This window comes from Trachurus trachurus (genome assembly GCF_905171665.1).
Source record: "Trachurus trachurus genome assembly, chromosome: 16".
Classification (NCBI taxonomy): Eukaryota; Metazoa; Chordata; class Actinopteri; order Carangiformes; family Carangidae; genus Trachurus; species Trachurus trachurus.
In genome coordinates this window covers 12764952-12791199 of record NC_139902.1, presented here as the reverse complement: position 1 = coordinate 12791199, position 26248 = coordinate 12764952, and the positions used below count along the sequence as shown (strand labels likewise).

The 26248-nt window shown below is 40.9% G+C and overlaps 3 protein-coding genes across 4 annotated transcripts; all 3 read right to left on the bottom strand.

The window, feature by feature from the left end:
* Positions 1 to 672: 672 nt before the first annotated feature.
* On the bottom strand, positions 673 to 13024 carry sphk2 (sphingosine kinase 2). The gene is made up of 8 exons (XM_083989976.1): positions 12938 to 13024; positions 8680 to 10318; positions 6520 to 6669; positions 6337 to 6431; positions 6122 to 6237; positions 5517 to 5717; positions 3733 to 5356; positions 673 to 3246 (listed from the first exon to the last, which is right to left on the bottom strand). The coding sequence occupies exons 2-8, from the start codon at positions 9131 to 9133 to the stop codon at positions 3184 to 3186; spliced, it is 2703 nt and encodes a 900-aa protein (XP_083846102.1). The 5' UTR covers positions 9134 to 10318; positions 12938 to 13024; the 3' UTR covers positions 673 to 3183.
* Positions 13025 to 13305: 281 nt separating this feature from the next.
* On the bottom strand, positions 13306 to 17664 carry rpl18 (ribosomal protein L18). The gene is made up of 7 exons (XM_083989992.1): positions 17599 to 17664; positions 16889 to 16975; positions 16640 to 16747; positions 15918 to 16016; positions 15676 to 15799; positions 14607 to 14676; positions 13306 to 13439 (listed from the first exon to the last, which is right to left on the bottom strand). The coding sequence occupies exons 1-7, from the start codon at positions 17599 to 17601 to the stop codon at positions 13364 to 13366; spliced, it is 567 nt and encodes a 188-aa protein (XP_083846118.1). The 5' UTR covers positions 17602 to 17664; the 3' UTR covers positions 13306 to 13363.
* An 878-nt stretch (positions 17665 to 18542) lies between these two features.
* Positions 18543 to 20427, bottom strand: LOC310999533 (mpv17-like protein). 2 transcript variants are annotated; one of them, XM_083989995.1, is made up of 5 exons: positions 20219 to 20427; positions 19591 to 19939; positions 19210 to 19280; positions 19074 to 19103; positions 18543 to 18974 (listed from the first exon to the last, which is right to left on the bottom strand). In XM_083989995.1, the coding sequence occupies exons 2-5, from the start codon at positions 19922 to 19924 to the stop codon at positions 18855 to 18857; spliced, it is 555 nt and encodes a 184-aa protein (XP_083846121.1). In that variant the 5' UTR covers positions 19925 to 19939; positions 20219 to 20427; the 3' UTR covers positions 18543 to 18854. The 2 variants fall into 2 exon arrangements, with proteins under 2 accessions (XP_083846121.1, XP_083846122.1); XM_083989996.1 differs by having other exon boundaries at positions 20356 to 20427.
* Positions 20428 to 26248: the final 5821 nt, after the last annotated feature.

The window sequence follows — 26248 nt, the reverse complement described above, 5'->3', positions numbered from 1 at the left end:
AAAAGCAGGGGTGTTTTTAACAAATATGTATACAATTCATTCAAAGGACAAAATGTCATTGTTGACCTTAGAAACTGCAGTTGTCATTACAATCCTTATTTGGTTGCTACTGATGATAGGTTGCTTTGTGAGCTATTGTTTCTAACCTGCTTTTGTCTACAACATTGTTTTTTAAAATTATAATGGACCTGGATACATCCCACACAAATGTCCTGAAATTAAAAGAGAAAATATTGTCTACTGTATTTATTCATATATTGTAGTATTCTAGGACCGAGGGCATAGGCTCATTTTGAGGTCCAAAAATGTAGTGACACACATGATAACGGTAGAAACTTTGCCCAAATATCACCTGGGTGATATTTAAAAGATATCTAGCTGTTGTTACGAGTGGTAATTTACAAGGCAAAGGAAAGTAAAACTGCCTCAGTAACAAGGCAAGAGCATGAAGAATACAGTGAAATAACAAAACCTTAAAATAATTTGCCTCTACTGATTTAAGAGGACACAAACTCTGCTTCAATCTATGCATAATAGTTTTAACAGTGCCATTAGATATCTAAAGAATGTTACAACTTCTCTTTCCTGATATCACATGAACACTTCTGACTGTGAAACAACACATTGTTGTGACAAAAGACAAAAGTACAGTAGATTTGTTCAGGGCAAACTCATCAAGTTACATTTATTCAAAACCATATAGCTATTAACTGTACATTATATATGTTCATTGTTTTAGTATTAATTACAATTTCATTACAGGCAGTCCACTACAGACATCTTAATGACATTATCAACTGAGGCTTCACACCTTGACATTGTCATATCAAATTGGTCTATAACACTATAGACTGAGCTATGGCCATAGACGATAAAGTGTTTAGAAAGGTAAACTGCAACAACTAGTCTCTAAAACAGAGAGTAAACCTTTTGGCAAAACTCCATTCAAAGTGAATATATATTTGTTTCTATTTGGTAATGTTACACGCCTAGACTCGAGATGTTGGACTCACATTCTGTAGCTGTGTAAGCACAGTGTAATCGTGGTAGACTAGCTGCATTGTGCATTCAAAGGAAAAAGAAAGAAGGAAAATAACAACCTGGTGAGCAAAGAGTTTTACTCCATTTTTCGGCAGTCAGGTTTGAACAGTTCATGATCAACAGCCAGAATTTACAGGCTTATTAAACAAAGGCATTGATTTGTCCAGGCATGACCAAGACATACAGTATGTTGATGATGACCCAAGCAATCGGCACATGATCTTACTCATTGATACACTGCACATGGTAATGATTTATCCTTAGTCCAGTCCGAGTATTATCAGCTGGTTTTATTACAACAGAATTAATTCAAAAAACAGGACAATTCATATAAGGCCAAGATCTGCTGTTGTATTTCACTTAGGAGGACATCGTAATTTAGAAGTACTTACAGAGGGGTCCCAGAGTCTGAGGTCACAAATGGGAAAGTGGTCTCAGACTTTTGGATCCCACTGTGTATCCACAAGATATTTTAAATAAAACCCAATCTGTTACTTCCATAAAGAGATTGGCTTTACTGCTAATTTCTCAGTGCAAATCGTTTCTCCCCCCCCCCCCCTCCATCAGATTTATCTCTTGATCAAAAGTCTGATCCAACAACACAAAGCTGCTAGATTTTAGTGTTGCTTCCTTATTTGTCTCCGCAGCTTGATTTTAGTTTTTATATGATTTTGTGATCAGTCAGTCCCACCTTTGAAAACGCTACATGTCTTTAAAATGAAATATTCACTGTTTCAGGCTAGGAATGTAACATGATCCATTTATTATGGTATCTGGATTAGGGCTAATCATACTAGTGCATCCATTTTATAGAACAAAACATTGTATCTCATTTTATGTTACTCTTAAGATGTAGCTAAAAGTTACTGTGCATTCTAGTGTTGTGATTTCCTGTGCTGCTTCACCTCCAGATGTACAAAATAACTGCACCACTTACTACTTCAGAGAGGCCAGTGATGTCCTCTAATCACACTTCCCAAAGATGACTACTCAGAGATAGTGATATATTGCAGACATATAGAACAGTGAGGAGGGTTAAAGAGATTTCTTGGAAATGAACAGTCTAACACCACTGACAAAGAAGCTTGCTTTGTTAAGACATTTATATGTTCATTGTGTTGCAAAGTCTGATATCACTGACATCATCATCGTGCATCCACTGGCTAAGAAAAACAGGCAGATTATGTAAAAATGTCAGTCATGGTCACCGTTCAACGGTTCCATTGCTCCTGCTCAGGTAATGACCCTGAAAAGCTTTGATCCTGCTGCTCTACATCAACTAACTTGCATGAACAAAAACGGTCAATAAAGTGTATTTTCATCCACAGTTTTTCAGCTGATGCTTAAAACAAGTGGGGTAGAGTTCTCAAATATCACGTTAGGTAGATAGGTCTACCAGTATGTCTAAGAACATAAGCACAGCTTTGTTTTCATTTAGAGGACGGAAACTCTCATAGGTGGACAGATATTAAGAGATTTAGCTTTTTTATACGTAAGTAGGAAAGGGCAAAGATAGAGGTGCACTGTCCAGTGTCAGATAAGGCATTCCTTTCAGGGATACAAGTGTTTATACTCAAACATTTGGACATTGGGGGTGGGGTTGAAGATAAAGGATCAGGGACAGTTTTTTTATGGGGGGGTTAGACCAAGCAAATCTCATGTATTTTCATAGCTTTTCAAATTTCAAACAACTTTCTCTGAATTTGATCTGATTCCTCTCCATCTCACTGTAAGGCAAAAATCAGGTAGTGCTTCTCTGCATGCATACCACTATGTATACATCCAACACATGCACTATCTGCACAAAAAAAATCCCATAAACATTCGATTGTTCTTCCCTCTTATCCCAGACTGTGCAGTTTTCATGCTTCTCAGAGTACGCTGAGCGTAATCCAACAGCTGTGCAATGAGGTGCATTTTCATCCATTTTCAAATTCGCTATTACTCCCTGCAGTCATGCTCCAATGATGCATGGCTCGGTGGGTTATCCCTTTCATTAAACCCCAGAATTGCAGTTTCTGCAATCTAGGCTATTTTACGTCTCTCAAGAGCCCCCCCTCCTCCCTCAGAGTATAGATGGCAACAGAGATTACATAATTCAGTAGAGTGCTGTATCTGTCAATCTGCTCAACCAATCCCTGATTAGAATCGGGTAATCTTCACTCCGTTGTCGCCTACGATGAGTCGGGCCATGGAAGGGTGAACCTGTGACAAATTGAGAGATTAGAAAAAAACAATTAGTGGTGATAAATCAAAGGGTTGCTAGTAATTAACACAACAACAGAATTAATACTGCAGAGACACAGGCATCAACTAATCGCTAAATGCTTATAACAAACAAATAGTTGCTTTTCTGCCTATTGTTTGTTGACACTGAAACAAAAATCAAAACCTTTAACATCTGGAGGACATTAGAAAACATGCAGCTGGCTATATGGTAGCAGGACATATGGTAAAATTGTCTTCCTCTATATTCAATAAATCTATGTGATTACTTATTTTGTTATCTGTGACTGCTTTTCATTGATGGCAATCTAAATACTTTTAATGGCTCAGCACTCCATAGCATATTACAATTACATGAAAATGTCAGGTATGGGTAAATCTAAAGGAAAATCAAAAGCCTTTACTTTAACAAAGTCCCATCACATGGCTTCAGTAACATTCAGTACTATTTTTGCTATTTCTGACCTGCGCTTGGAGCGGTCCATAGGGCACCAGTTCTCCATCCACAGTGAGGGTTCCTCGTGTAGACAGAGGCTGCAGCCTGAAGGCCCTGCAGGTGACGTGGCTCACGTATGGCGAGCTGACGGAGTGGTGGGTTCCTCTTTCCATGGCAAAGAATAATCTCAGTAGCGTCGCTCTGGAGATCCCTGCCCGCACAAAGGTCAAGTGGATCAACCCATCGTCAAACCTGGCCTGGGGTGCAGCATGGAGGTCAGCCCCGAGGTGGGACTGATAGAGGGCCAGGACCAGGACAAAGTCCCCTTCGATGGTGACCCAGTCTCTGGTGGGAAGGGGTTGGTCAAGGGGGGGTAACAAGTCATCCCTAGGGAGATTTGAAGGCAATGAGACGAAAGGACGGTTCTTAAGGGGCCCTGCTGGCTCGGCAATGTCAAAGTTAAAGGATGAGGACGGTGTGCGTAGACAAGGTGAGGGCGAGGTGGAGTTAGGGGTGTTGGGACGGGGGGCGAGGTAGGATGAGGAGTGTGGAGAGGCACAGGATGGGGAAGAGGGCGGTGTGGGAGAAAGAGACAGAGAGAGGGAGGGGAGTTTAGGAGGGAGGGAGTTGGAGTGGGAGTGCTGAAGGAGAGAAAGGGGCCTCGGCCTGGAGGCGTTCTGGTTTTGGTCCAGCGTCTTGGGCTTGTAAGAGAAGGGAGAATGACGGAAGGGAGAGGAGATGGTGAGAGATCGCTCCCGAGCCACGTCCAGCGGGTAAGGTTCCTTCTGGTAGTAGCTTCCATTCAGATCCATGTCCTCGACCCCATACGAAGGGCCAGAGTCTGCATCCTGCTGCTGACTGAGAGACTGGTTGAAGAGAGTGTTTGCTATCTGGCTCGAAGGGGCCGAATTCTTCCTCAGTGTTTTTTTGGCCTCCTGTAGGCCGTCTCGGTAGGTGAAACAGCCCTCTGGCTCTTCATCTGCCTCCCGCCCCATGTCTACCCCATAGCTCTCTGCCAACTCTCTTGCAGGCAAGACTCCCTCACCCTCGATAGAACCGCCACTACCATCCCTGTCCTTCCCCCTGTCCTCTTCCTCCATCTCATTGGAGTCTTGCTCTGGTCTTCCCTCATCTTCCCTTTCATCCTTAATGCCCGCAAGCCGTTCTTCCCTTCTCATATTGCAGTCATCCCTTTCAGCTGATTCTGAACTCGTCCCCGATCTCTCCGAACATGTCCCTGACCTCTCCTCTTCTGCCTCCATCTCCACCTCCCCTTCCCTCTCCCGCTCTCTGTCCTCCGCCAAGCTGCTGGCCCTCACTACACCAGTTCCTCCTCCCCTGGCCCTCTCCCTTCTCCTCTCTCTTTCTCTCTGCCTCTCCTCTTTTTCCCTCTCTCCCTCACCCCTACGCAGGCTCCTCTGTTCGCTGATGCCCATGTCAGAGCAGGTGCGATGGATGGGTGTTCGGCAGAAGCCCTCCAGGCCTTCTGTGATGCTCCGGGAGAGGGGTCTCCTTGGTGGGGGCGGTGTGGTATCTGGTGATGCGGTGACAACAGAGGGCGGCAGGTACGAAAGACGACCTTTGTAAGATCGAAGAGAAGCTATGCGCACCAGGGTGCCCAGGGTGAACCGAGCTGAGCCCAGGCCACGATACCTGTAGTACAGAAAGGTTGTTGATGTTAAGTTATCTGCAGAGCTTTTTATCACAGAACCAAGTAATAGCACAGCATATAATTAACAGGAAAATTAGAGTTATGCTTGGATGAACAAAGTCAGAGGAGGATGTTATCAGAGTAGTACATGAAACCACCCACCTCTCACTCTCTATGTCCACATCAGATACAAAGCCCCACGCAACTGAGAGGAAAGAAAACAGTCTCTTTGGCGCTGCGTTGCGACTGTTGTTGGTGGGAGGACTTGTTGTCACAGAGACCAGGTCCATTGGTCGGACGCCGCCTCGACAGAGCAAAAAGCAGCAGTTCAAAAGAAGGGGCTCCCGAAGGCACATGTCATACCTGAGAAAATGACACCACCTTTTATTAGGAGAGATAAAGACAGAACTGTACAAACAACAGTGCTGCTCCACTTCTCAGACATACAGTATCTAGGTCTAGATAATCAAGTGACGACAAGAACATAATGGTGCTCTTTTGTGGTGTTAGGGCCATAAAAATGGTGAGTTTAAGGCCAGGTGTATCTGATTTTGTGCAACTGAAATTTAATACATATTTTTTAACTAGACTGCAGAGAATATTAACAAACACAATCTTGGATGACAACATTGCAAAGTTTTTATTTTTAAGAATATGATATGATGACTATCCTTTATCAGCACTTACTTTGTCTTGTTCCTTACAATGGAGTTGGCCCCTAAGAAGACACAATTCTCACCTTTAAAGGAATGAATGAGATACCTTACCCTGCATGGTGGTTGACGGAGCCAGCCAACGCATTCCCAGAGCCACAGGGCAGAATGCCGACAGGTATTTTTATTGCTTGTTCCCAATCTGGACGCTCCATCAGCCCATTAATGACCTAAAGGAACACAACACAGAAAATAAGTAAGTGTGTGGACACAGTTTAAGATGTACACAAATGTGGTAAGTAAATACATTAGCTCTTAGCATTATGCACCTCATGCAGAAGGCCATCTCCAGATACTATGATGATGCCATCCCACTCTGGGAGCGAGATTTCTCTGATAAGCTCCCTTGCATGGTTCTGACGCTCTGAGACAGAGAAGAAAACATCCACAGAAGTTGAACTCCTGTTACATTGTGCAAATGTAGTATTTACCTCATGGGGCTTTTGTCTTACCTGTTTGTATGAGGTTGTAACTGACGTTGGCCTCTCTGATCATTGGCAGGATGTGGGTTTGACACCATTGCATTGCCTGGCCTCTCCCACTGAAGGGATTGACCAGTAACAGTAGTCGCCTGGGACGAGGTAGCAGACTTCTTGAAAATTCTGTTTGGGAAATAACAAAGTAGAGCGAGAGTAAGTTAAACTCACAGTTTTTAATCTGGAACAAAGAAAGGAACTAGAGGTTCACTGCATTCTCAAAGCCAGCCAACTGGGACGTAAGCTAAGCTGTCATTGCACAGTGTTGCCCAACCCTGGACTTCGAGTGCATTCAACCATTTGAGCCTCTTTTATTTCACCTCACAGGATCTGCTTCACACTGCACAACAATGTCACTCCAGAGAACATCTATTAATCATTTAAATTCAGATACATGGTGAAGGACACATGAAGCATTCAGAACATAGGAATTTAATAAAGGCGGTAGAAACAAAGCGGTGTGCAGAGGTAAACCATTTATTACTTATCCAACTGGTGTGCAGAAGCAATAAAATAAGGCACTCTTCTCCTCTTCTCCACTATCTAATCAGCCCATGGAGCTAGGAATAATTAAAAAGCATCTATAGTTACCCCTAAAGTCTAAGTTTTGGCACGATATAGATGGATATCAGTGCAGGGAGGGAAATGATATAACACACTCTCAGATAATCCTGGATTATGCAACAAACTACACTAAAGCAAATCAACAGAAAACCAAACTAGACACAGCTGTAATGTCCATAAATATAACAATTCACAGAATCAAGACAGCAAGTGATTCAGACACAGAGCGATTAGGTAAGAGAAGCGAAACAGAGACAAATCACAAATGGAGACTATGTGGATAAAGAAAGTGGAAGAGAAACAAGGGGTCAGACGAAGGTCTGGTAAAACTGAAAAATGAGGGTGAACTTAATTCTGATGAGGCAGGAACAGAGGAGAGACAAATAGAGGATTGGGGAAAATGAAGGCAGATAAGACTGAAGGACACGCAATAGAGATTAAAGAAGAGGAAGGAGAAAGGAAAAGGTGGGAGATGCTAGTTAAGTGCATTATGCACAAGCAAGGGAGGGGAAAAGCGGACACACACAAAGAAAAAATAAACACTTAGGAGTGCCTTTCTATCTGTTTGATTTTTGAGGCTGGGGGATACAGCGCATGGGAAGGGGCGGCAAGCTGCAGAGGCCACACCCTCTGTGTCTCTACTTTGACAGTAAATGATACAGACCATGTGTGCAGGACAGATAAGGGCAAAGAAAGACAGGTAAAAGACATTAGAGACAGACACTCAAGAAAACCATGCAGCCTTGTGAAACAAAGCAAAACAAACAAACCAAAAAACTTAATACTCTGCTAAATTAATCTCACAGCCGCTTATGGTGTATTAGTGTTAATCCCTCTTTGTTTTTTGTGACATAAAACCTAAAATGCTCAACTACCCTCTGTACTGTGTATCCCCTCAGTTACAAAATGTGCGTATTGTAAATACAGAAGGGTCTTTGGTCACAATGACATTAAGCTATACTTAGAAAGCTTTGACAAAGGAGGCATAAATAAAGATGGCAAGAGGCAACATTGTCCCCATTGTTGGAATTCAAGACTTGACTCAGAGACAAACATTAAGGTCAGCCAAAGAAAATGCTATAAACACTGTTACACTGTTATAAGAGTACTTTTTTTTTTTTTTTTAAATACAGCCATTCACTACATCTCTGCACCACTGAGCAAGGTTTGTGAATAAAACCTCAGGGGGTTTAGGTTTTTTGTGTGCAAATTTGACAAAAACTGTTAGTGGAAACTTGATAATAAATAATAATAATAATTTAACTATTTTGATGACTGAACAACTGTTATATATATGAACAATATATCTAATGATCAATAAAACAAGAATGTTTTTGATACATTTACAAAATAACCAGGGTATCACTTTTCTTAAAATAATCATTAGTTGTAGAGCTAATGTCCTCCCTACTGTTGTGTACGTTTTGGTCTCTGCAAGTTGACTTTCATGACAAAACTGGAATAAACTTAAATGGTTGTCTTAAATATCACCCAATGCATTTAATTTACAAAGTAGAATTGTTACAAGTAAGAACCATGACACAACAGCCTAACCTACAGGCACTCACTCACCTGTGTCAGCAGTGACGGGCACATCTCTGAGTAGACACTGCACAGCAGCCGACCACCGCTCAGCTTCAGGCCTGCTCTCCGCCAGGTAGGCCCTCACCTGCCTGCGCCGGGAAACCCCTTTCCTCCGTTTGCCTGGCGGGTACCAGTACAGGACCAGGAGGGGGGGCGCAGGGGCACGCGGGCAACTGCACCCCACCAGCTCTGATAAAGGCAGCAGGAGACGGGCTTCCTTTCCAGGCCGTGGTGACAAACGCTGGATGTGTATGTGCGAGTGGGTGAGGGTCAAGGCATAGTTGGAGGCCGGAGCCGGGGTGGGAGAGGCAGCGGGGGAGAGTCCGCCAGGACCACCAGGGCTGTTGGGGCAGCTGTTATTGTTGCTGTTACTGCCCGATCCCCAGCTTGCAAACTGGCCATGAAGGAGGGCTTCTGCTGGAGAAGGTTCTGGAGATCGCATCTTCTCTGCAGAAGTGGGCAATGTTTGTCAGGAAATATTACTTGTAGCGAGTTTAAGGGTAGTATCTTCTAAAGTCAGAGGTGTGAAGAGTGACACGGGCAGCTCTTCCAGATTTGCAGGGATAATCAAAGAGTATCTGTATGTCAGTCTGAGAACTTTATCCCTGAAATCTCCTCAAAATCATTCTTCCTCTTCAGTGCTTGAATTCAAGAATCAATGTCACAAAAAAAAACTGCCATGAGTTTCTGTTCCCATCCGTCCATTTCAGAAGTATGTCTTCATTTGAAAAGAAAAAGAATTTCTTCCAGTTCAAAGCTTCCTCTGTTTAGCGTATTTATCCAGTGAAGAGGAGAAATGCTTAAGATCAGTCTCAGTCTGTCACAGTTAGAAAGCGCCCACCACAGCCGTCAGCTTCCACAGCTTACTGCCAGTTGAAAAGTGGATGGGCAATACTTCAACATATTCAAAGACAACAGGACATAAAAATGTAAATTCCCACTACAAGATCAGTCATTTAAACATAAGTGTTCTTCACCAAGATTGCATAAGTAAAAAAATAAGTTTACATTACAACTTAAAGCCGCCTATTGTGATAACAATAAAAAGCAGCTGAGCAGCTACTCAACATTAAAAATAAATCTTTAAATAATTACACCAAAGAAAAAACTCTTAGTTGCATTGAAAAACTGATACAATAAGTATGAATAAGACAAACAAACACACCTTCTTTAGACAATGAGGCTACAACAATTAAATTAAATTAATGCACAAGGATAGAGTTATGTAAATTATGTTGCGTGGTAAGTGCTGGCCAAATGTAATTAATGCCATAAAGATATGATAAGTTAGTTTTTTTCAAGACCTTTGATACCTCTATTGCTATCTTTAATCTCAGTGATATATTGGAGGCAGACAGGAGGAGTGACTAGGCAAGTCCTCCAGACAGTAGTGTGATGCATTTAAGTTTCTTGAACGCTCCTGGCTTACTTCATTGTCTATTCTGCACAAGAGGGGGGTGAACACAAGGTAAGACAAGTGGAGACTGGACAACGGGGAAAAAAAAAAAAAAAAAAACAGAAACAAAACAAAAGACAAACAAGGAGACGGTTTAAGGTGGGTCCTTGGTTTATGTCATGGTAATGTCCTTGAGTCAAGCCTCACGTCCCCTCCCGAAGGTCTCTGTTCCTGTATGAAGGCAATGAAGGACGACAGTCAAAATTAGACAATGATATAAGCAGAATCTAACCTTAAATGACAGTGATCCATAAACTGAACATTGTTCCTGGATTTCACTGTGCAAAGGTGTATCAGATGTTCACAATTTGAGTGGAAGGAGCATGGAGTGATATCCACGATAAGAGGAAGAGATACCAGTTACAGGGTGAAGCAATACAAGATACATCATGCCCCTTGACCTTAGGTGCGTCTTTGCCGAGGCCCATAATGACTCAGAGTCACACATCCTCAACTGCCATGCTGAGACACAACATTATTTTCGAGGGAAGGTTGCATGTGAATGACCACAACCGGTTGGTATTTTCATATTCAGGGCTTTTTTTCTAACAGGATTTTGGGACACAGTGTCTCTTTCACAATTTGAAACAAAGACTGAGATTTTGGAAATTGCTGACCTGAGTGGTACTGGATTTTAGAGGTTTTGCAATGCGCATTAGCATCTAACAATCTTACTGAATGTTTTTTTTCTCCAAGAAATAAGATGATCAAAAATGTAATAATCACTGCCTTCGCATCATTACATGCCCGCCGTTTGATACTACTGAACTGGAAGGGGAAGAACCCTCCTGTTTATGTTCACTGGATTAGAGAGGTAATGTTGGGGTTGGCCCTGGAAAAGGTATGCAGTACGTGGGTTAGAGGACAAGTATGACAGAACCTGGTCACAATTCATAACACACATCAAGAGCCTGCCTTTTGCCTGACTTGCTTATTGCTTATTCAGTAATTCATTTGTCTTCCTTTCTCTCTCGGGCTACCATTCTATATAATAGTCTCCCCAATGTTCATACTCTGACTGTTGGTACCTGTTTTTTTAGTGGTCCAGAATGTTGGTGTTCTTACTATAACGATTAACACAGATTAGTCTGAGTCTTTTCTGTCTGAGTGTTTTTTTTGTTTTTGTTTTTTTGTACTGGTGTATGTTTGTTTTCTTCTTCTTATGCTGTTGTGTACCTATGTGTACCTGTTAGATACGTGAGTGTTATGTATGTGTGTTTGAGGGGATGCCACCTGGATGGGGTGGGGGGTGGGGGCGGGTTAACAACTTTTGTACGAAATGCTTAAACAATTACCTGAATGTTTTCAATATTGAAAAATTATAAATAAAGTTGTAAAAAAAAAAAAAAAAAAAGTAATAATCACAGGAACATGTCACAGGATGTTTGTTATAACAAGTTGAGATTCATTTCACAATCAGCAACACATACCCAGGAAAATACTGACTGGTTAGGCTATATGATGTCTGTAAAGGTAGATATATATAATTTATCTAAATCAATTAATCTAGATAACATTTATTATAATCATATAATTTTAATGCATATAGGTGAGAGGTAACAGTTATGTTAAAAGTCCAAGTCAGCAGGACTTTAATGCATCAAAGTACAATTATCTCGACTATCACCATGGGACTTTGGTATAACACTAAATTAATATCTAAATCAATTAATCAAGTTAACATTTATTATAATCATATCATTTTAATGCATACAGGTGAGAGGTAACAGTTCTGTTAAAAGTCCAAGTCAGCAGGACTTTAATGCATCAAAGTACCGTACAATTATCTCGACTATCACCATGGGACTTCGGTGTATAACACTAAATTAATAAACTGCTCACATCTTTCTTTCAAGTTTTATAATAACCAGGAAACATTAGCCAAGCTGTGGTGCAGACAAAATCAATACTTGGCTGATGTCCTGTCCTGATAAAAACACACAAAAAGGACCTCACCGATGCCCATTGTTGCACCTTACGTCCTTGAAATGCAGGGCGGGTACACCCAGAAATAATAATATCACCAGGCTAATTTTGTCCCCCACACACAATGAGGCTGCTGCTGACTGACTGACTGACACTGGGATATTTCGGACAACTTTTTGTTAACTTATACTTTGAACTCAAGAGAAGGGTTACTCTCTTTTCAGTGGTATTAAGGGCGCATCTAAATAAAAACACCCTGTCGATGTGAAGTGAAGCTTTGGCCGCTGAACTTTAACCTAATGTTAGCTCGTAGTTACAGGCTGCTAACTTACTTAGCTGCTCTTTAACAGCTTCAGTACAAAAAAACATTTTATACACGTTGCGGCATTTTTAAGTTATCATATTGAAGACATTGACACAGTGTGCAATTGTCAAGAAATAACTCTGGTTAACGCCAAATCAGAGGGATATCAGACGCTGGCTAATGTTGTGAGTTAGTTTAAAGTGCTGCCTGACACAGCGGTGGCAGCTAGCATGGGGCTAACACTTAGCTAGTTACCGTATAGTTATAGTTACTGAGCCGAAACCAATTTATATATACTAAATAAATAGTATTGCTACGAAAAACACGTAATCTAACCACAAATACACCGAAAAGTCTTTTCCACACCCCATTTCTTGTCTGCTTTAACCAAGTACACAAGTTAGCGCATATACTTACGTTACATGGCAACGTTAGCTAACGGGCGCTGTGATGTGATCCATATAGAAACAACGAAAAACACTTTATATTTCTGTCAGTACATGACTGGAAAGAGTCAAGTTGATAAGGGTAAAAACAAAAGCAACAGAGCCCACAGTTACCTCATCTTGTCCTCCCCCTGCTCACGACGACAGACAGTCGCTGGCTGTGAAAGCTGTGGTGGCTCGGTGCAGGAAGCGTCTGGAGCCGCAGGAGCAGCAGCTTTGAGCGGCGCAGAGGAAATCCAATGGCGATAAGGAAAACACTGCAACACCCACCGACATTCTCCAATCATTGATAGACCTCCACTTCCTGGCCCAGTCATGTTTTTTTCCAGGCCAACTCATATCAATTGTGATCAAAGGATTTGTTAAGTCACCCACTCAGTGTTAAGGTTTGTGCATGTGGTAGGAAAAAACAGCTGTAGATGCCCCCACTGTTCTCCTGAGATGCGTCAGCCATCCGATAAAAAACACACAAGGACAACTCATTTTCTGTTCAGCCAGTCATTTATTTGTATCAGATTGCATGGAAAACAAAAAGACAGACTAGTTCTTGTAGCCACATCTGGCTCTGCGACCACGAGCTCTCTCGAACTTCCTGCCCTTGGAGCGAATGTAGGGCCTGTGGAGGAGAAAGCAGGTTAGTACACCACCAAAGAACCCAACATTTATGCATTATTAATTTACTAACCACCTATGCTGCACCACAAATATCATAGCCAACCCAGTGCCTCTCTCACTTGTGAGTCAAGGGTCACAATCAAAAACACTAAAATATTCCCTTTAACCTGAGATCTACCAAATCATTCAGTTTGTATGTTTTGTACATATTTGATATGGCTCATTGCTTTTACTTGGAGCTCCACAACTATAGACTGAGCTCAAAACATTATCAACTCCTTCAAACAAATGACAAACTCCACAATTTATAAGTAGTGTGTATAGCAAAATGATTTTTAAAAAATGATAGTGAGGAATTTTGATTATGTTAGCTAATTGTTAGTAGTTTTAGGAATTCCAATCTCTCCAAATAGCAGTTCAATTACCGTATGATCGAAGGCACCCTTGATCAAAAATATTGAACATACCATGTGTTGGTATGAAATGCACTCAATTTAGCTGTTCTTTAAGACCTTATTTTATTTATCGTTAAACAAAGATGAGAGCAATAACTTGATTAATAGCAGCACTCCACTCAGATGTACTGAGGCTAGTGTTATAATGGGCCACTCACAGGAACCATCACTTAGTTACATCTGTGGTTTCTGTATGAATGCTCGATCAATCAAATCTATTGACATTTCCAGACTAGAACATTAACCTTCTTAAAAACAATCAATTTTCCCAAAAAAACTCTTGCATAACAAGATCAATACAAAATAAAAGTAGTTAGCTATAACATCCAACACCTTTTGCATGCAGTAGTTCCTCTAAGGGAAAAAAAGCTGAGTAATACTCAAGTGATCTAATGCGTCGTTATCAATGAAACCCAAGGGTAGGTGGAGTTACAGCCAGTTAACTTTCTCTTAAAAGCTGCTGCCATTTTATTCCCCTTTATTACTTTATTATTATCATTACCTATTACAAGAAGAGAGCAGCCAGATGAGACAATGCTGCTGAATGTGTAATGGGCATACAGCATGTCTAATACAATATGCCATCATCTCCTCCCAGGCCAGTCTGGCTCCAGACTGATCAAAGTACCGATGCAACCCTATCAATTATTGCAACCAGTGAGGCAGTCATTCTGTGTTCGACAACAGCGCCAACACATCGTCTGTATACGTACTTGGTGTGGCTGTGAGGGGTTCCAGGGGCTTTTCCAAAGTGCCTGTACACCTCTCTGCCTTTACGGGGTCCTGGAGAACAAACAAATGGTACAGAGTATGAGATGTTACATATTCTACACAGCGTTCCCGGCAGATTAGATTACCATTGCTCGCCTGTAAACTGAAAGGTTACATGAAGCCTGTAATAGGTGGAATGAATTTAGTTGCTGTCCGAAAATAGCCATTCATAAATACTAACATAGCATTTAAGATAATTACATATGCACATTAAGGTTTATTTAAAGAAAAAAACCACTCACAATACAAGTCAACGCGTCATTGGCTCTTATTAAAGTTGACACAAGCCTTAAGAGTGGAAATGGAGGTCTGACTTTCACAAGACTTAACCTTTTGAAATTGAATGCAATCTGACCTATCTATGACCTTTTAACTTCTGTTGTACTTAGCCTCATGACAAAACACATGCATGTCCAGACTCTATTATTATTATTATCTAGTATTTAAGGACAAAACTAAAAAAGATTTGACTGTGTTGGCAAGGACAACATCTTTTAACTGCTCTTCATAGACATGACACAGCACATGCCGGATGTCCCATCAGTTTAGTTTTTGGTAATACCATTACTTTTAAGAGATGTCTGCCAAATATGTGAGTGAGGCATTCAGGCCACTGTACAAATACAGGGGAATAGTGCTGAACAAATAAAAACAAAGGTCAATAAAGCTCACAAAAGAGTGAAAAAAAGTGAAAATATTTTTGTGACACTCAGGGAGGCGTACAAATTTAAACCCACAAGTTAAAGTAGTGTTCTCATCTATGACATTAAAAAAAGTTCCCCATATAGTGTATGAATCTGCTTCAAGATACAGAGAGCACCTGTCTGATTTTTAATGTTACACAGCACTGTTGAACACCTAAATGATTCACAGTAAATAATACTAATGTGGGCTTTTGGACATTTCCTGTTGTCACAACTATACCTGAAGACATCCATTAAAACTGTCCAGCTGCACCGTAAACGTTAGCATCTACCATGGATCGCCCTAATGGCCAATTTGTTTAATTACCTGACAGCAGCACTGTGCCCTGTCCTTTGGGAGAAGCCAAAGCCAGCTGGTCAAAGGTCATCACCTGACCGCCTGCCTTCAGGATTCTGTTGCGGGCACCGTCGGTCACTCTCAGAGCGCAGATCTGTGTGGCAAAACGCAGGATGTGAGATCTCTCTCAGAGCTTTCAAACACCACCATAGTGTTAAGAAAAAGACCATTTAATACATGTCTTTAAAAAAAAAAGTAACAGGAGGACTCGCCTTCAGCTTGGGGATATCCTGAATCCTGACGTCATCAGTGACGCTTCCCACAACAACAGCGATTTTGTTGTCACGGCCAGGCATCTTCATCTTGCGGATCTGGAATAAGGGAAGCAGAGTCAGTAATGCAACTGATGAAACTACAAAACATGGATGGACAGAAGTTACATGTAGTTTGATGCACAGTTAATTTCTAAACTCTAAATTAAAGAGATAATTCAGAGTAGAGAGGCAATAATTCAAGGAAGATATTATGAACACATGTTGACAGTCAACTCTGCACAATTTAGTCAATCCCAGATTAATTACAAACTCAGACCCACTGAAGAAAGACAATTAAGGATCCACCCTTACAATCCCTTAACCTTGCTTCCTGGACACGGTAACTAAGGGCAACTGCTTAAGGATGTAGCAGTCGGATGCTTCTTTCAAATTTCACAACCTTTACATTTCTCAGTATAGACCTTATAGGATCCAACTTCATACAGGGTCACATGAGGCCTCTGAGACTGAACGAACAGCAGACACTAAATCTACACACTGATGAACAAAAACAACATTTCAATCCTATGAACTAAAATGACATCCTTGAAAACAAACCAAACTTACCAAGACAGACAAAACTGACTACACCTGCCTCTAACAGTGCCACTTTACTATTAAGATATTCATAGAAGCATTAATGGTGGACAAGGTGAGATAGGGTGGGGTATAAGACTGACCAGGCGAGAGATGGAGATGGGAGGCCTGTTGGTCCTGCTCATGAACAGCCTCTTCAGGACAACCTTGTTGAAGGGAGCATTGGAGCGGCGGGCCAGGAACCTGTACAGCTGTAAGGAGCCAACAGGATGGTTACAAACTTGTGTTCAGTGATATTGTGCAAAGATGACTGATATTATTAATCCTACTATCTGTTAACTGCTGCTGGTGGTAGTACATTAAATGAATAAAAACATGTGTGAATGACTTACCTTAACCAGGAGCCTCAGGTAGATATCCTGGCTCTTTGGCTCCTTCCTGTGCACCTTGCGGTCCTTGTTGTGTCTGATGTCAACTCCCTTAAAAAGTGAACATACAACACATTAACACAATAAAGACGATTTCATGAACAAGCAGCCTCCTCCACAGTTGTTAGTGACATTATAAATTACTACAACAAGGCTAAACCGTGCTGAATTCATTGTTATCTTTATCCACAATCCTGACATAATGACATTAAACTACACAAATATTCAGTGAGAGCAGAGTTGTTATAGTTTTAACAACGTGAGGCAGAGGCCGGTTCACACGTTGACACTGGGCTGCTAGCTGCTAACCCACTGCACACAGCCCAAGCCCACAGTCCACAGGTTTGACAGAGTTTAACATCTGGAAACACACGCAGACTTAGAGAGACTAAAGAACATAGTTTAAAACAATATCCCGCACTGGGAAAAACCACTTCCACGGCTCGTTTGAGCTCAATCTCACGACATGAAGCGGGTTCCCGTACAGCACCAATGTAGGGCGAGCTAATGTGTACTACGTGGTCAAATAGCGCGAAATCATGGCTGGACTGTAACGTAAATTATGTTTAGAGACAACAACTGTTGTCTTTGAGCAGACGTGGTGGTTTAATTCAGAGGATGATCGTGGATACTCAGGCTATCGTCTTTAAAGATTTTCAACTAGCGTTACCTACCATCTTGGACTCGGAGCGAAAAGGGAAAAGGAAGAGCCGAGGTCTCGCGATAAACAATGCTCTGAAATCTCGGGTCTCTGATTGGCTGCTGAGCACGCGCTTCCTGCGGGCCACAGACTAAACACGCGTGAGGATTTAGTGTGGTGCCTCCAGTGGTGGAAACCATGGACCAGGAGAGGATTACTCGTCATTTAAATGATCTTTTTTGATTTGTTGCATACATTTCTGCTGTTTGGTTTCTTAGATTATCAGCAAATGTCACATATATCTTTACATTATTGAAGCTACTTTCCATACACATCTCACATATAAAGGCTTAAAAACTTTTTAAATCCTATAGTATATTGATAAAGTATATTTGTTTAAAGTCTAGCTCCTATACATGTTGTGAATAGGAGCACTCTTTTTAGTGCTGTAATGTTTTCATGTAAGTGTGTGAAATTCACACAATGATCACTTTATTTCACCAATTAAAACTGTGACTTAATTCAGACATTCATTAGGCCTACCTCATAGATTCTCCTCCTTATTTAATAATTCACTTATTTAGGTTATAAATAATAATTTTCCACATTCGTCCAAAGCCAAAGAAACACATTGCTTCAGTACAGTTTGACCAATAGACAGGTAGAGCTGTGAAGTGAACACTACAAAGATTTATAGCCTATATTATAGTAATATCATAATGGCAATAATGACCAGCTGATCTTTCCCATGGCTCATTAAATTAAGATGATTAAACTATCAATGTAATGTATATGATATCAAAATAACAGCGTATCTAGTTAATAGTAGACAAATTTGAGTAAACACAAAAACATGACACTCAGTTGGCATGATTGCACAATTTAAATCTTTGTGAAACACTCAAAAGAAAAAGGTAATAAAAAATGTAATTTATTTAAGAAATATAATACAGCAACCACAAATGTTGTGGGTGTGCAGATACAGAAACATGTGATGGGTTTAAGAGCTGTTTTGTTTCTTTGCCCTGAGAGAAAAAGACACACCAGTAACCACATCTAACCCAGACAGTTATTGCATCATAATTTACATTTTTGTACAGTTCAGGAAGTTGAAACACGACAAACAACAACCATCACAAACCCACATGAGCTGATTCAGAAAGATGTGACCTTTACAAAATCATCCTCAGTTTCCTCAATAAATCTACTGAGTCTGCAACTGAGTTCGGTGTAATGATGTGAGTTCACAAAAAACTTGCACAATGATACTGAGGATGTGGGGACTGGGGTTTATTCAAGTTTGTGGCTGCGCTGTTGTCTGAGGTGGCACAGGAAGACTGTGAAAGTCAGTGCGATTCCTCCCAGAAACACTGTCCGTGCCACAGGAGGAACCAGAGCAAAGTTCACTGCCTGAAATGATAGAGATTAAAAATGAAATTAATATCTTATCTATAATTTATGTGTGCAGTGAATAAAGTAAGTAATGATGATATTACAAGAACAACTCACCTGCATTGTCGACCAAAACACCACTCCAGCCTAGAGAGATGAACAGAAGATATATGTAGACACAACATCTTGGAAATATGGAGCCATCTTTCTAATTATTAAGTGCAACAAAACAACCTTTGACTTTGTTTTGTACCTTGTAAGACGTCCAGAATTTCTGTTTCCAGTCCTCAAGTGGGTCCTCTTTGCTTTCTAGTAAACTTAAACCTGAGAGGGCAGAGATGGCTGCTGATTTACTGAGCCTCCATCATTCAAAAGAATTCAGTCGAACATTTCTAATCGTTACAGAGAAAAGCTATCTCTTTTTGTTTGTCATTTTAAAATCAGAAGTTTTCATTGAGTAGCAGTGGAATTGGGCACCTAACATGTTTCACAAGTAAATTTACAATGAATTAATTCCAACTTATGTAAACATTTGTCTGCATATGTATATGTTAAAAACTAGAATAATGCACTAGTTATTATTAAGAACAAATGAAGGATTTAGTCTGAAGTCTTGTCACTGTAATGAACGTACCAATGTAAAAAGCACTGATGGTGAGTGGTGCTGCGACCAACTGATCCACCACAACTTTCCCTGTCACCGCCTTCACTCCGGCCCCTGGCATCATCCTCTCCAGCCACCTGAGCCAGTGGTAGTTGAAGTTGGCATGGAAACAGAAACCGACAGTGGCCACTCGAGCCGTCTGACACCAGTCGATGCCAGCTGGAGCATCTGACGAGGCTCCTGTTGCACGTTTCCCTCCGAGCACGCTCTGCTGGATCACATCAGCAGAGGCAAACAGAGCTGTGTATCCCAGGACGTTGCTGATGTAGGGGTGAGCCTTGAACACGGCCCAGGCCCGGTTCATGATGGACGGTCTGACCTGAGAGAAGATTAAAGCTGATTCATTCAGAGTGAAGCCACTGGGTGTTAGTGCTTTGCTCACCTTTTAGTAAGTGGAAGTTTGAGGGTTAAAATAAATGTTTAAACAAAACTGATGTTAAAGGGACTCAACAAACAAAATTGATGGTTTAATTATTGATGACCAAAGTCACATGACATCATTTTTAAGAGTCACCAGTGATGTTTTAAATTCATACAGAAATTGACAACTGGAGTGTCAAGTCATGGCTTTTATAAATAACAGTCAAACCTAACCTACCTTTCAGCTGCGCTTTTCTGTCCCAGTTTCCTTACATTTCCAAGACCAAAGAGACACAGGCTGTTTTCTGATTGGTTCTGTAGAAAAAGGAGGAGGAGCTGAGGTGGATCTACAAAAAGCAAAGGAGGTTTTCTCACCGGGTCAAAGTTCTGACACTGTTGCGGGTTGCAGGTGTGATAAGACCTTTATCAGCTCTCCAGAGAGGAATCTGAGAAAAAAAACACATGTCAGGAGTGATAAAGAAGTGACCACCGAAGCAATAACCTACAGATGCAGCGTGTGTTATTATACCTGCCATATCTTGTTATATAAATAAAAGTTACATGGGCCATTCTCCCTAAAGTCTGTTCAGAGGAGCAAATGTTACTTACCACTGAGTGAAGTGTAGAAGTTGAGCCCAGAGCAGGGAGTTTGGTGTGCAGCTCTCCGGTCAGAAGCACATGTGGTGTCACTAAAAATAGAGGCCACTCCTGCAACAGCACTTCCCTGTTTTGAGGAATATATGGGACAGTGGAAATCCTGATATTTATCAGTGTTTGACTTTTTCTAAGTCAATGTTGAAATGTTGAATTTAAGGGTCCAGAAAGGTGTTTGAGATAAAGTTAAAAAATAAAATAAAAAAAATCTGCATGTCAACAAACAAGAAAGTGTTGCAAATAATAACTAATTGGGATGGTTACACTTAACCACACTGGATGTGAAATTTCTCATCTCGTTCAGAGAACCCTAAACATAACCCTAACTCTGTTAGAAAAATAAATCAAACAAATAAATAAAAAGAAAGGATGGATGATGAATTGCATTTTAGTTGCAGTAAAATCAAATATTTCTTACAGCATTTAAATAAAACATTTTGAACATGTAATTTTCCCATATTGAAAACCTGGAGAGCAGTAACTATATTTGATGTGTGTTGTATTGTTTGTGGCAAAGTAACATGTTGTTTACAATTTGAAAATTAGACAAAAAATAAAATCACTACAAAAAAAGCCCAGTGAACCAGTACCAAAAGTCAAATAGAAAGAAACAAAAGATATAAAACGCAAAACTGTGTATGTGTGGTGAAAAATTAAAAGCCGAGATGATCCATTTTGTTTAATAAATGAATATAAAACTTGCTGTATCTTATTGTGTCCCTCCTCTCTCAGTTTTGTGAAAAGGCCAGTCTATTCACCCACCTGCTGCCATAGATATGTAAAATTCTGCACTTTGTTGTTGAATTGCAAAGGTCAATTAAAGCCACTAGCAACCATCTTAGCTCTTCCCTCCGAGAATGTCATAATTAGGGCCAGAGTTTAAGCTGATCAATTAAGGGCTTGTTAACTGCCTCAAACTGGTGCGTTTGTGTCTCCCAGCATTTAACAAGCTGCCTTTAGTGTGCCACACAATGGAGACGTGTGCCCACACCTCCACGAGCCGTTGACTTCTCAGATAATTGCCTCCTTCTTTTCAGAGCCTCTCATCGTGTCTCACTTCCTCTCCCACTATCAATTTGTCAAGTTGGACTCCATTCATACTGCTGGGAGGGGAAAGCATTTTTTTTGTGTATTTGCATTGAGCGTCAATTGTCACTTGACATAATTTGTGTGCACCGAGACACAGATGTACGTCAACAATTAAACTACCACACCTCTTTCCCCGAAGCCCCCTCCGTAGTCAGTGCAGTCTGTGGAGGAGACAGAGCAGCCTGAGGAGGAGAGAGGTAAGGACGATTTCCTGCTTATCTGTTATTATACAGCTGAACACAACACTTGGCTAAATGTAGTAAATATCAGGTTGTTTTTATCTTATCAATCCTCAAATGTAAATGTGATTATAGGCATTAGTGTGAGAAATAGTCAGACATAGCTAGAATCACCTTTAGAGTAAAGTCATTTAAGTTTTGGCTGTGAATTTTATTATAAAATAAAAAAAAGTCAGTGTTAGGTTATTGTCTACAGACTAGTATACTATATTATTTAATGTCACAGCTGGTTGAGGTGGAGCCAGATAAAATATGTATATATATAGTGTACTGTATTGTTTGATAAACCCTACAGTAATGCGCTTTTCTTTACAAACTCATCTTAGGCTGCAGATTAACTAATAATTAACACTGTGAGATAGATGGAATTAAGTAGGAAATTGTAGTTTAACAAAGTATTTGAGTAAGTGTACGTTGCCCCAATGACAATGTCTTATTGGACATAAATAAAATATTATAGGTTTAAATTAGAGGAATGTTTGCATGTGTGAAGTACATGATAATGTTGAGTCACTGGGGACAGCACAGTATTACTGATTGACATGACAGATACAGCTTGAATTTGTCATCTCACTGCGTCTGTTATTTCTTCATTTGCTCTCGCCTCGTAACCTATTCTCTTCTAAACGTATCTCTGAACTCTCCTGTTTTCAGTCATGCGGCCGTCAATATCTGTTACCCTGGAGACCGGCTTGGAGAGAGGGGTCCCTTGGGGTCGTGACCTCTACACCTTTGTGACTTCAGCAGCAGGTCACATGATGAGGACCCTGCAGAAACCCCGGAAGAACCGTCCGTCCAAACGGCAGGTCAACCACCGCCGCTTTCTGCATAACATGATTCAGAGGTGAGTTGGGCCATTAAACAAACTCTGCAGTCAGCTGATACAGTTAACAGGCTCTGGTACAAGGGCCCCTTGACCTATTGGGCCCCTGGGTCTGTGCCCAGTTGGCCTATTTTGTAATGAATCCAAACTGCAGCTTCATATTTAAGATCATAGAAATATACAGGAATGATAACTGCATCAACCAAAATGTCAAATCTCATATTGTTGTGAAAATGTCTGTTATATTATTTTATTTCTCAACAGAAAGTTTGCAGACATAGAGGCAGCAAACCATCAACTAGCATCAGCTCTCTATTTCAAGGATGAGGAGAAGAACCTGTCATCTCTGCAGTCACAGAAACCTGAGGCTGATAGCCCCTCCCACAGCGTCCAGCTACTAGATCCAGAGAAACGCAGCATTAACACTGACGCAGATGGCATCTCAAAGTCTAGGACTGACATCCCCATTGATCCACATCAGAGAAGCAGTGAGGAGAAGCATGCAGACTCACAACATCTTTGGAAACGGCATCCTAAATCACAGCCAACCACCTGCAGCACCAGAAAAAACAACCAGAGCAAAGGGAGGAAAGAAAAAAGCAGAGCAGATCATAAAGTGGTTGAATTCCCTTCTATTAGCTCCCCCATAGGTACAGACTATCACCAGGAGACAGAGCTCCTTCATACTGAGTATTTCGACGATGAAAGTCAACTGAGGTCAGTCAGCACCCTCTCAGAAGACGCTCAAACATCTCTACAGAACTCAAACCTCGTCCAGTCTGGACAAGGCATGGACGTGTCTCCTCCCTTCTCTCCAGAGCTCTCTCCGTTGTCTCTGGACTCTTGCGACTTCTCGATCCAGATGTTCACTGACATGTCAACCTGCTCGCAGGCTCAGAGGACCATCGCTGACATCGCAGCGAGTCCGTGGACAGACATTATGGATCTATTCAGTGCTGACAGCAAAGACTTAGGAGGCTGCATGGATGTGGAGGCGTACTTCGAAGGTATCTGTGCTCGCCAAAGCGACGGAGGTCAGGAGGTCAGTGCTGCAGACGTCTTGACGTTTGCAGAGCAGCCAGGTGGTTTCACAGAAAGGATGCACACAAACACATCTGAGGTGGATGATCTACACTGTGACGTAGGTGTGTACGGATATGAATATGGATACAGTTGCCATAGAGACCAGGGACTGAGCATCAACCACTCTGCAGAGACACAATTTGACAATTTTAAACCAACTCAAAGTCTCGACATCGGCCAAAATCAGCTCCCCATATCAGCCAGCTGCCATTACAACACCTCACACCTGCAGTCGTACCAGGAAGCAGAGGAGGTCAGTCCCTGTTTGGGTGTGAACTGTGAAAAAATCCCCAGTTTTACGCCATTTGAGGGCGTCGCTCAGTCGTTCTCTGCCCCGCTTCATCATCCTGAGCACCGGCCCATACTGACACCTCCACATGAAGACGACTGGCTGTTCACTGATATTCTGAAGGACAGGAAGTCACACGACTGTCAGGGAAATATGTATTTTCTGCAGGTGTGATGTGAAACAGGTCATGGACCATGACTCAGGCCGGACTGTGAGCAACGTGACGGCACAGTACCATCTACATTTTATTACAGAGGCAGAAGAGGTATGTCTTTTTTTAATCCAAATCCCAGCGTAACACAGAAATGCTATTTATACTCCACCGTTATTGTTTTTCATCTTGATATCTGTGGTTTAAAAAATCCAATCTTTTGACAATCAAAACTAATATGTATAAAAATTTTCAGGATCCCATTTGACAACATATTTTGGTTAATTGAATATGATGCAGCTCAAGATTGTTAGTTAACTGAAGCAGGTCAATATACTTGGTACTTGTTTAAAAAAAATTCTGAAGTATTTTCCCTGCAGGCTCTTCAGTTTCTCTTTGCCTCTTTTGGGAATATTCAGTCTAATTCCTCAGTGAGAGCTCTTACACAACAAATTAAACAAATTTGTTCTGTTAAACACGCTAGACTGAAAATATTACATATTACTATTATTAACTGGAATTTAATATGCACCAAAACATTAATGTGAATTCATGTTTAACGTTTTAACTGTTATTTGAGCTGTGTGTGTCAGTCTGTGTGTTGACTACAGTAGTGTTAAGAATGACATTTCCTGTATAAATGGTGTCAAATATCTATTATGTGAATAAAATGGATGAATAATGTGTGACAATTCAATTTTTTTTCTTCTAATGTTTCCCCCCCCCCCCAATGTGTATTTGTGTGTTTGTATGAGCTTAATTCGGGATGCCTGACCTGTGCAAAGAAACACACAGACACACAAAGATCAAAACCAACGACATATATTAAAGTTAACCCCAGTCAGATGTTTTATAATTACAGCATCATTAACAAAAAAGAAGAAAGGCTAAAACAATAGAACACATTTCCAAAATGTTTCAAGTTCCACAGTAGCCATAAACAAACACAGAGAGAAAAATAACACCTTAGAGAAGCACCGGTCTTGTCTCTTGCTACGGGGGAACAGAACCGGTCAGTTCTGGTTCCAGCAGTTCAACCCACGTGTCCTCAGATTTTGGTCTATCAAGGCGTGAACATCGCTGCCACGTTGATAGGACATTTTGAGATTACGACATTTAAGTGAATAGCTCAGAGTGACAGACCACATCGCGATGACACGTGATGTCAGCTGATTTGGCTTAATGCTATGTTGGTCTCTTTGCAATTAAATCATAACAATAAAGCAGACTCACGATGTACTGACAGTGTCCGGCTGTGTTTGTCTCCACTGGTAGTGGTGTGTAAAGTGCAGCATTTACACAATATCATTAAAAAAACACAGCTTCAAAGAAAATCTTTTCCCTATTGCTAAAATAAAATAATTGTACATACATAAAATAAAAAATAAAACCCTTTAATAGGGCGTTAAATATATGTCATCAGTAGTCAAATTCTTTCTTGACCCAACTAGTTTGATCTGTCCTCACCTGTCACTAACTGAATTATGGTGAACCTGGTATGGCAAGAAACAAAAGAAGCTGAAAGTATAGATACACACGGGACGTCAGGCCTGTTAAATACTGTACACACTTATTGTTCTGGTTTTCTCAGTGCATTGTAAACCTGTTAGCAGACGGAGGGAAAGGGGGGCGTTAATGACAACCCTGATTACCGGAAACTACTGTACTGGTCCTGTGTGTAATCAACGGTAAACACCAACTGGATCATTAACCCTTTCCTATATAGACATAAATCATGAAAAAAAAAACATTCACAATAATTCCTTATAGCAACACAATAGTTATCTTTCAGTTCCAATTGAAAGTTAAAGCAGCTGTGACATTCGTTCTAGTTGAAGCAGCAGGTCTCGGTTTATCAAAGGAATAGTTTGGCATTTAAATTTGATTTCTGGTCACAAGCTGCTTTATGGGAAATCATGTTTCAGAGTATTTCATGGCCT

Excerpts from the sequence above, each read along its gene's own strand:
- sphk2 (XM_083989976.1), bottom strand. The coding sequence starts at position 9,133 with ATGCGATCTCCAGAACCTTCTCCAGCAGAAGCCCTCCTTCATGGCCAG. Across the intron at positions 5,357-5,516 it reads GTGGACATAGAGAGTGAGAG|GTATCGTGGCCTGGGCTCAG; the intron begins GTGGGTGGTTTC and ends TCTGTACTACAG. Across the intron at positions 3,247-3,732 it reads ATGGACCGCTCCAAGCGCAG|GTTCACCCTTCCATGGCCCG; the intron begins GTCAGAAATAGC and ends AATTTGTCACAG.
- rpl18 (XM_083989992.1), bottom strand. Across the intron at positions 16,748-16,888 it reads ACCTGAGGCTCCTGGTTAAG|CTGTACAGGTTCCTGGCCCG; the intron begins GTAAGTCATTCA and ends GGCTCCTTACAG. Across the intron at positions 16,017-16,639 it reads CCATCTCCATCTCTCGCCTG|ATCCGCAAGATGAAGATGCC; the intron begins GTCAGTCTTATA and ends CCCTTATTCCAG.
- LOC310999533 (XM_083989995.1), bottom strand. The coding sequence starts at position 19,924 with ATGAACCGGGCCTGGGCCGTGTTCAAGGCTCACCCCTACATCAGCAAC. Across the intron at positions 19,281-19,590 it reads CATCAGTGCTTTTTACATTG|GTTTAAGTTTACTAGAAAGC; the intron begins GTACGTTCATTA and ends CTGCCCTCTCAG. Across the intron at positions 18,975-19,073 it reads TGTTTTGGTCGACAATGCAG|GCAGTGAACTTTGCTCTGGT; the intron begins GTGAGTTGTTCT and ends CTATCATTTCAG.